This window comes from Ahaetulla prasina, chromosome 1, assembly GCF_028640845.1.
Source record: "Ahaetulla prasina isolate Xishuangbanna chromosome 1, ASM2864084v1, whole genome shotgun sequence".
Lineage (NCBI taxonomy): Eukaryota > Metazoa > Chordata > Lepidosauria > Squamata > Colubridae > Ahaetulla > Ahaetulla prasina.
The window spans coordinates 174,150,635-174,161,588 of NC_080539.1; the positions used below are offsets into that span (position 1 = coordinate 174,150,635).

Sequence of the window (10,954 nt, forward strand, 5' to 3'; positions counted from 1 at the left end):
GTTCCCTCCCCCCATAATCAGACAACAGTGCTTCTGAATGCTTCTGGAGTTTCAGTATTTTGCATTGAAAATTAGTGTAAGACAACATGAGATGGGGTGGGAGTTCTTGACTGCAAGACCCATAGGTAGGGCCATATGACACCACTAAACATGATCTATGAACCTGCCAACAGTTGGCCATGCCTTAACTTCCCCAACCTTGATTCTTTGAAATGCATTAAAGCTAGAACTTTTAGAATTTCACAGCCAATACATCCAAGGGGCACAGGCTTGAGCTTCAAAATCTGTAGGTGGTGGTAGGGGGGAGTGCTTCTACGTTTTCAAAAATAATGAAGTCTTCAAATAAATCTTGGCCCTTGGATTTGGTTAAGATGACAATGTCAACTGTTTTAAACAAAGAGATTTTATTTGACCTTGTTTCTACTGGGATATTGCTTCTGGTTTTTATGCTTACCATAGGGGGAAAAAAATGAAATTTAGAATCTAGTTTGAAGGTTTAATAATTGCGTAGTTACAGAGCTGGCTTGTACTAATTATAGGTAATATAAAAAGTTGAGGTTGTAAGTTAGTCTCTTACTGTTTAGAAAGAATGGGAAGTCAACACCTTTTCTCTTTTCTCTTTTTTTAAAAAAATATCCTGCATCCCCCCCCCTTTTTTTTCTTCATCTTTATTTTCATTATATTTTATGTTAAAACAAACTTCAATAAAACACATGATTTTTTAAAAAAAGATAAAGCTTGGCCCTGGGTAACTACTGGTACATGGACACAACCATGAATTCTTTAGCCATGGAACAGGAAGGGTTTGCCATTATCTCCTCTGAATCTTTTTTTTTTTTTAAGAGTTTTGGTAGCCCTTGATCATCTTTGTGAGGGAGTAAAGGTGGCCTGTGTTTCGGAAAATCAGCTGCAGAAACCCTGCCTCCACACTTCCCTCAGGCACTGTGACATACACTCATAAATTTACTCACAGGCATGCCAGATGATGTTGCAGCTGCCTGTGCTAATTGAGCCACACCCTGGAGTTTTGACGGGTCTGATAGCCAGAGGCAATTTCACCCCACCCAGTCTTGAGTTTACAAAAACAAATGCTAAGACAGAGTGAGAAAAAGGTGAGTGTAGCAAGGAAAGTAAAAGCAAATGGCCTACAGATGAAGCAGCAGAGGTGACATTTGCTTTGTGGGTTGGCAGCTATCAAAAGCAGGCAAGAGGACTTTCAAGTGCCACGATTTAGAAAAAGCAAAGATTTTAAATTACTTTAAAAAGCCTAGAGGTGTATTTTGAATATTAACAGGCTGACGGGATCACGATGGCTTGGCAGCTAAAGATGCTGTGCTTGTCAGCTGGAAAGCTGACAGTCCAGGTTTGAGCACCGAGCACTATGCAATGGGGTGAGCTCCTGTTACTTGCCTCAGCTCCTACCCACCTAGCAGTTTGAAAGCATGCAAATATGAAGAGGTAAATAGGTACCACTTCAGTGGAAAGCTTTCTGTGCGCCTCAACATATAGTCATGTTATAGGGCCTGGGAAGTGGCTCAGGCTGCTAATGCAGCCTGTTATTAACACACAGCTGCCTGCAATTACAATTACTGCAGGCTCGAGTCCCACCAGGCCCAAGGTTGACTCAGCCTTCCATCCTTTATAAGGTAGGTAAAATGAGGACCCAGATTGTTGGGGGGGCAATAAGTTGACTTTGTATATAAATATACAAATAGGATGAGACTATTGCCTTACACAATGTAAGCCGCCCTGAGTCTTCAGAGAAGGGCGGGATATAAATTCAAATAAAATAAAATAATAAATAATAATAAATAAATAATAAATAAATAAATAAATGCTGGCCATATGACCACGGACTCATCTTCCATGGCTCCCTCAACTAAGAAACAGAAAAGAGCAACACTTCCTAGAGTCGGACACAACTGAACAGGGGAAACTTATACCTTTGAATTAATAGACTGAGCATATACATATATACTCCATCCAATACTAAGCAGGCTTGATCCTGCATAGCTTCTGAGTATAGACACAGTTAACCAGATGCTGCCATTTGCTATTCCTCAAATTTAGTCACTGCAATAGCTAATAGCCGTCTGGGATAAACCAGATAGGAAACATGACTAGATAAGCTGACTCCACATTTTTGTAAGACTACATTAATAGAATCTTGCAAATCTGATGGTACAAACTTCCTGTTGCCACTTTTAACTGCTCCATTAAGATAAGTCCTTCCTCTGACTGTTAAACACTTGGGGGCTCCCCCTTCTCCCGTCTGATTGGTTCCCAGATAGTATCTCTTTCTCTCCCCTCTCAAAGTCATTCACACATTCCATTAGAGGAGCTTTTTTATTCTTTAAAAACCATTACATTAGCTTTTTCTTTCTTTAGTGTTTTGTTTGGCTTTCTCATGCGGGAATGACATTTTAATGTTTACTGCTTCAGCTAGGGTTCCCAAAGGCAAAACTTCTGATTCTCCCAGACAGCCAAGGGATCAGGTTGAGAGCTTACTCCCACCCCTCTTTACTTCAGAGACATTTTAAAAACCAAACAGAAGATTCAGGGAGGATTAGGGGAGGGAAAGAAATAGGGGGACAAGAAACATTGGGGGGGAGAGAGAGAGAGAGAGAGAGAGAGAGGTTACCTTAAAATGATCTTTCTGGTGTTTAACATGAAGCAATTGATACGGTTGCCTAAGCCCTCACAGAAAAGAGGCATGGAAAAGGAAATTTAATGTACTACTATTAAGAAAATAATTAAGGTGCATAGTTGATTATAAAATCAGCCACTTTGCAGAGGGCAAAGGATTGCAATTGGTGTCTTAAGCTTTTGCGAAAGTTTAAGGTACCGGTTATGTTCCTTAAAAAGCATGCTCCTCTCATCACAAAATACAAAAAAGAAAAATAGAAATCTGAAAAACTCAGAACCACCTGTTCTGGAAAGCTTTTGGAGCTGCAAAAGGGAAATTTCTGGAACAGTATTGACCCAAGTGAATATATTACATGGTAGCAACAGCAGTGCCCTTCTAGAAAATTCTGCCATTGCCTAGTATGATTGAATCCTTTTCATCAAACTTACTAATGGTAAAGAAGAATAGGGCTTACTGATCAGAATAACTGATTTCGTTTGAAAATGTGCGTATATATGTGCAGTAGCTAAGGAACAATATTTCAAAATGCGATAAAGGCTTAATTTGTGCCCAAATTCACTGTAATCAGGATCTGAATCTGTTTTTACGCATTGAAGTCTTGAACTATGTGAATAATTTTAAAAAGCCCTGTGAGTATATCTAACATCTTTAGCTCCTCCTTAACTGAATCATCAATAGATACACAGAAGCAGAATTTATAGGAAAATGATTTAATTTCTCCATAAGTCTAAACGCTGATAACAGGCACTTGAAAACAGGTTATGAGCTGTAGTAGCAGCAGCATCAAATCAAATCAAATACTTTTATTATGGCCTTTGACCAGCCTTTACAATAAAAGGTTACAGTAAAAAGAAAACAGTTTAATACTGCAATTAGATATTAGGGAAGGGGAAAAATAAAGCAGCATGTCTAATTAAAAATTGTGCACAGGTTTGTAACTTGGCAAAAACATCTGACCACCTAATATAAGTGTGTAGGGTTAGCATCCCTTAAAAAATAATAAACGTAAAATTTATTTGCATGGCCCTCATATTTGGAAATTGATTGGGGCAATCAGGGCATATCTTGGTGCACTATAGAAAGGGCACTATATGAGGACATGGGCGAGAATTTCTACCTTCCCGGATGGGGCAAAGACTCTGTGAATCAGGGGTCTTATGAAATCTTCCATGGGGTAGAGCTGATGGGAGGGCATCAAATCGTGCTCTAGAAAAAGCCCACTAAGCACTATTTGCTTAAATTGGATGATTAACCATCAACAGAGGGCTTGAGACTGTCTAATAATTGGTGATAGGATTCAGAGCATTGGGTGATATCATTTTGGTGCTCAGTGTGCCCGATTGTCTCTTTTACTGCATCATCTGCAGATGAATGCTAGAGAAACTACCATTTAAATTTCCTACAACCCTTCAGAGGGGGGCCTTGTTGGTGATCTTGTGGAAAATTAAAATGCAGCTGCCAATATCCAACAAATATCAGCTGGAGCTCTAGCAGGTGCTTGAGGTTTCTGTTCACTGGTCTTAGGCTGAAGAGCACTTTTAAATTGCTACAAAATTGGCATTCTTTGCATACTTAGCTCACTTCTCTGTCCCTGTGCTGCCAAGGTTGGTTTCTTCCACTGGCATTTACAATGAATTACTACCTGAATCAAACCACCTTGGGAGAAATTGCATAGATGACCATGCAGATTCTTATTAAACATTGTTGCATAGATTTCTTAACTCCTTCCATTCCTTGAACTAATCAGAAAGAAGGTTATGTGTTCTGAACTGGGAATGATTATTAGAAGATTTGTGGTCCAGAAAATGGTTTGTATAAATTTCCACAGGGACCTCAAGATCCCTTACAAATGTAAACATTTGTAGAACATAGATGTTTATAACCCTTGTTTTAGAACTGAGTTGACCTAATTAGGTAGAGTCCATTGGAGTTGGACAGCCAATAAATTTAAAATAGTAATAAATGCAGAATTACAGCAGACTGGCACTAGGAGTTCTGAAAATACAGTGGTACCTTGGTACTCATCGTTAATTGGTTCTGGGAGGCGTGATGAATACTAAAAACGATGAGTACCAAACAAAATTTTTCCTATAAGAAATAATGTAGTAAGTCACAAGGCAGCTGACACTGACAAGTTATAAATTTTGTGTTGAGTACCAAACAAATGATGAGTACCAGGACAAAATTTTTGAGTCAAAATGCATTGAGTACCAAATTCAATGAGTTTCAAAGCAGTTGAGTACCAAGGTTCCACTGTAATAGAAGTTTGCCACCTTGGTGAGCCCAGAAACAGTGAGGAAATTGTTTTATTTTTGTGAAGCAGGGGACAGAAAGTGTATGCAGGGAGCAGGAAAAGCACTTGAGTATTGGCAAATAGAGTGACTGGCTGACAATACTGTGTCAAGTTAACCAGAAAGAATGAGTGCTGCATGGTTGGTGGTTCCCAATTCATAGCATCCTGATTGCAAAAGACATCTAAAAATAGTCAAAAATGCCTGGTCCAAAATGTGTTACTATTTAGTTATACAATTTATATGGCTTCTTTTGCAAAATCAAGAAGGATCTGTGTCTCCCAAAAATACACCAAAGTTCAAATGAAATCTGTAACCACATTATGTATAAGGTTTTTCTTAGTGAATAGCTTGAACCCATGCAACTGTATTGCATTTTCCTTGACAGGCTGAAAAAAAAAATCAGATAGCTGGAATTGTATAGATTTCACTAACTCTGGAATCAACTATTTTCCCAGAACAAAGATCAAAGCCAAGGGATAAATTCTTGCCACAGGAATGGTGTTACAGAGCATACAAAACATTTGCTAGACCTATTCTTGAATACAGTTCACCTGTCTAGAACCCATACCACATTTCTGACATCAACACAATTGAACGTGTCCAGAAATATTTTACAAGAAGAGTTCTCCATTCCTCTGAAAACAACAAAATACCTTATACCACTAAACTTGAAATCCTGGGTTTAGAAAACTTAGAACTCCGCCAACTCCGACAAGACCTGTGCTTAACTCATAGAATCATCTATTGCAATGTCCTTCCTGTTGAAGACTACTTCAGCTTCAATCACAATAATACAAGAGCAAACAATAGATTCAAACTTAATGTTAACCGCTTCAATCTTGATTGCAGAAAATATGACTTCTGCAACACAGTTATTAACATTTGGAACACACTACCTGACTCTGTGGTCTCTTCTCAAAATCTCAAAAGCTTTAACCAAAAACTGTCTACTATTGACCTCACCCCATTTCTAAGAGGACTACAAGGGGCGTGCATAAGAGCACAAAAGTGTCTACCGTTCCTGTCCTATTGTTTCCTTTCATTATATCAAATTAATATAGTTATTGCATACTTTTGCTCATATATATGCTTATATGATATGTAGTTATTTTATATTGATACTTGTGTATATTGGTGTGACAAAAAAAGGCAACACTAAATAAAATGAAGAAATAGCATCCATGCCACTTCCCTAAATCTTTACTTCTCTTTTTCTCTTTTCTGTTACAAAGATGTAATTTCCCCAGCTTAAACCACCTCTCAGAACCAAACATCTTATCACATATACTGTGCTGGGGAGTTAAGCACGTTACAGCCTGCAAGCACAATTAAATAAAGCATTCCCCTAATGCAGTCCTAAACACACTTATCTAAATCCCATTAAATTCTGGTTTCAGCATCCATATGCCTGGAATTGCACTACTACTCCTTTTCTGGCTGAATTTCCATGGCAATGTGCGGCACTCTATATAGCTGCCCTTGAAGGCACTCCATTTCAGATGAGCCAAATGCAGTAGTTTGAATGAGGGATTGGCAGAACTGTGCCAATTTCAATGAGAATTCTTTTTTTTTCCCCCATGCGCAGTTCAATTCATTTTCAGGTTCTTCCCTGCTTCTAAATGAGACCTACAAATGTGATTTTTGCAGACTGTTTTTTTAAAAAAAATTGAGCCTTTGTATGAGTTTTTGTTTCAATTACTGTTGACATGGTTTCTTTGACTAAGTTTTACGAAGCGCTGTTTTTAATTTGCTTACAGTTTTATATGCGTATCTGTCTATATCTTCAACACTATGTCAGTATGGGAAAATAACCCCTCAAATGATGTATGTTTAACAATCATCTGAGGATTTTCTCCCATACTGACACAGCATTAAGGAGGTGAAGGTATGGAAAGGAGGATAGGAGGAGAAAACTGAGACGTGCAAAAAAATAATAATGTTCCATTTATCACATAGTGCTTTTTTCCCCTAAGCCTTTACATTTATAGGAAATGGAGAAAAGGAATGCAAAATAAAACCAGCAAAGAACAATATTAGACCAGTGCTTTGGATTCTGTTCTTGTCATTGTTCTTATAATTCCATGAACTGAAATATCTTATCTGTACACAGGAGCCCTACTTTAGTTCCGTCCATATTCCATTTAATTTGCTTTTGTGGTCTTAGCATTTCCTGACTGTCTCTGCAGCTTTGCTAATCATCCCTCAGGGCTGGGTTCCTGTAAGTCCCAGTGATCCACAAACCACAATTTACTATTTTAGCTGGGGGTGTTATGTAGATCAAGTGGGAGTAATATCTTGTACAAATTTAGCTATTAGTGTTAATTGAATACTAGCATTAAAATGTAGATCAGTGAATTGGATGAACACAACCTTGATTTTGCGGTTTAAATTGTCCAAATTCCCATTAGTTGAAGGCAAGTTGACTTTCAGTCACTTCTTGAATGCAGCAATGGATAAAAAATAATTCTCTACCCACTCCCGGGCCATTGTAAATGTATAAACTCTGCCAGGTTTGGGAGTTGTCTTCTCTTCTAAGCCCACATACACTCTCTGTGCAGCAATGTTGTCCAGGATTGCTACATTCTCTGCTGGTCAGCAGCTGCCATTTAGTTATTAGCGTGTAGTTAATCGAATGATGGTCCATTCAGTCAAAAAACTTTCCTCACCCTGTGTTTTCCCAATCATTTTTAGAAGCTCAGTTCTCCATTCAGCCCTTACGTATGGTATGTTGCTGGATCTCTTTTCAGTTTCTACTTGTATTGGAAGTAGTTTGCCTCCATACTTTCCTATCCCTGCCCACGGTATTGCAAAAGTTCCCCTTTCCTTGTTTCCCCTAAATCTTTAACCTCCAACGCAAATATACTAGAAATAACTTTTAGTGGACTCAACTTTACTCCAGTTCTTCCATGTTATGGAGTTTTTATGGATCTACAGGGGAAAATAAAAATGAAAGAGAAACTTGTCCCCCTTTGCTTTAATTAGTATCAAATTACCGCAATGAGAAAACCATGAAAGGAGGAAAAAAAGAAAGGAACATCTGTGTAATAATGTCTTTGCACTAGGGACACAAAAAATCAGAAGCTGCCATTACACAAGGGAAAATTTTTCTGATAAGCCAAGCCTTTTCTTTTTATAAGAGATAAATGTTCTGACAACAGAACCCATTTTATATACAGTGCATATACCAAGCACAGGACTAGTGAAAAGAGGCAACTGTTACCAAAATCACAGTAGGGTAAAAGAGAAAGTTTAAGCCTTTTGCTCATTAACCACATTCTCTGTAGAAATTTTACCATGCAAATAACATTAGAAGTGGGGAAACACTTTCTTAGTGCTGATTAGAGATGAGGTGTGTTATTTCAAAGGCTGATTTTCAAAGTGGCAGCAACTGAGAAGGAAGCAATCTTACTAACAGTGAAATCTAGTTTCATGGTATAGCTGGAACTGAATAACAAGGAGGCGTGGGTGGAACCTCAAACAGGTTGCTAATCACATGATAAATTTCATGCCTAATCAGGATTTCAGTTTTTGTCTTTGAAGCCCTAATTAAGAAGAATTCAGTGGCAGTTTTTTGTTTTTGGGGGCTAACAATGCTTTCTATAACCATACAGAGCTAGATTTTTGCACTACACTAAGCCATACTCTGGATCATACACCAAAACAGTGAACTTCATACAACATGATAAGCCAAAACCAACGTATCACTTTCAATAGTATGGTTTGTCATAATGCATAGTTTTATCCAGATTTTATGGAAGCCTGATCACTCAGAGCTTTAAGTTGTCTTAATTTAATTTAATTCTTCCTACAAAAACTTTTGGAATAATTGTTTATTAAAAACATGCTTTAAAAGAGAGCTTTCCACTGTGGGTTATACTGCATTTAATCCCACTATTGCTTAAATAGATAAAAAAATTAAATGATTGATTAAAATGCAAGATATCAATTAAAATTCCACCACAGACTGGATGATTAGAAAGATTTGTTGCAACTACAAATTTAAGACAGCATAGTTTTGGTCATTAACCTAGAGAATTGGCCATTAAGACTAATTCTTACTAGGAAAGGGAAATTACATTGTCTTTCTGATTACTAAGAACAGAAGAGAACAGAAGAGAACAGAATAATACAGTTGGAAGGGACCTTGGAGATTCAATTGAATCCGCTGCTCAGGCAGGAAACCCTATCCCATTTCAGACAAATAGTTGCCCAATCTCTTCTTAAAAACTTCCTGTGTTGGAGCATTCCCAACTTCTGCAGGCAAGTTTTCCACTCATTAATTGTTCTGACTGTCAGGAAATTTCTCCTTAGTTTTAGTTGCTTCTTTCCTTGATCAGTTTCCTCCCGTTTGCTTCTTGTCTTACCCTCAGGTGCTTTGGAGAACAGCCCGACTCCCTCTTCTTTGTGGCAACTCTTGAGATATTGGAACACTGCTATCATGTCTCCCCATTTTCATTAAACTAGACATACTCAACTGCTCCTTTAGCATTCTGTGATTCAGCCTCCCTTCACTTCATGTCATTCAGGATCAGGTGAGGATGGGGACAGTAACACACCCATAATCTTGGAGAGAGAGAAAGCCATGCTTGCAGAAGTCTTTTCAGTGAGTGACAGTGTTGAGTTGGCAGCCAAATAGTCAGTCAATCAGCCAGACAAATGGATGATAATATTAAATCTTGGAGGATTTAATATTTCTGGTTGTACATTTCTCGGGTTTAGATACTGGCACTATCACAATCCCTGTATCCTCAAGGAAAATAAGTACCAATTTACATTTTTGCCATTCCTCAGTCTTAGCATTGGTAGAAAATGGAAATCATATGCCAACAAGCCTGAAAGGTACTAATCTCTAAAATATTGCAGAAATAAAGCAAGGCAAATCATTTCTGAAAAATCTTGCTAAGAAAACTGCAGAGATTCATCCAGACAGTCTCCAAGATTCAGACACAATTGAAGAAAAAGAAAAAATATATTATACTTATATGTATAGTATAATAAATGTATGTATATTATAAATACAGACAAATACACAGCTGTAATTCCATAGGAATGTAATTCCGTATAATCCTCACGTACCTTCTTCACTAAATAGCCTTCCCTTATCCGCCGGGGTTCTCGTTCAGGTCCTTGCTCCATCTTTGCACTGTTCTTCTTTAGTCGAGTTCAGTAGAGCTTTGTAAGTTGCATTTATATAGTTATCACTTTCACAAGTTCCTCTGATTGTTAATCACATGAAAGCATGCTCACTTCCTCTTCCGGAAGAAGGACGTGTAGAAGCAAATGTAAAGGTTAAATTAAGAATGTTTTTCTCTTTTAAGTACACACAAATAACATGAACCCAGAGGCATCTTTTCATTAAATGAGAGGACAACTCAGCAATTACCAACCTGAGATATTTATTTAACTTTTGTCAGTCATCAAAAAACAGTTATCTTAACAAATAAAGCGAAATAAACGTGGCACTTTGCTTTTGTTGAATTAGATCCAGATGAAGATTATTTGATAATCCCATTAATAAAAGCCCTTATTTAGGGCTCTTATTAATAGGAATGATTTTTATGTCGCCTTCTCAGCATAATTTTCCATATTTTCTTTTCTGGAAAAAATGGTGCTGCCTTTCTGGAAAAGCTTATTACAGATGCCTCTGTCTTAAATTTTCAGAATGTTGAAAATCTTACTTTCTTATTAGCAGTTTTAATGTCTGAGTTTTTAAGAAACTGGGATATTGATGTTGCTCTGATTCTGATTTTATTATTTAAGAATTTTGTTAATTAAGGAACATAATTATGGATCTTGACACAATAATGTATGAGAGAAGCTTGGAATACCATAAAAGCCCAGTATAAATGTAGCCTACCTTCTCAAGCAATCCTCAGAAGAGAAGAAAGCAGAAATACCTAGATGGATTTTCCCTTCATTCAGTAATGGTATTTTTAGATCATGAATACATTATGAGCAAGAGGTTTTCCCATTGCTGAACTCAAGTGCTCTCTGATCAACTCTGTTCTGGTGA

The 10,954-nt window shown here is 37.5% G+C and overlaps 1 protein-coding gene across 1 annotated transcript in view; it reads right to left on the reverse strand.

Annotated features, from left to right (window-relative positions):
* The window catches only part of PLEK (pleckstrin), a 24,088-nt gene extending 13,877 nt beyond the window's left edge, over positions 1-10,211 (reverse strand). Inside the window, exon 1 of the mRNA XM_058182039.1 lies at positions 10,018-10,211. Within this exon, the coding sequence (XP_058038022.1) occupies positions 10,018-10,077 (60 nt within the window). The 5' untranslated portion in view covers positions 10,078-10,211. The remainder of the gene's footprint in view (positions 1-10,017) is intronic.
* Between the last annotated feature and the right edge of the window lie 743 nt (positions 10,212-10,954).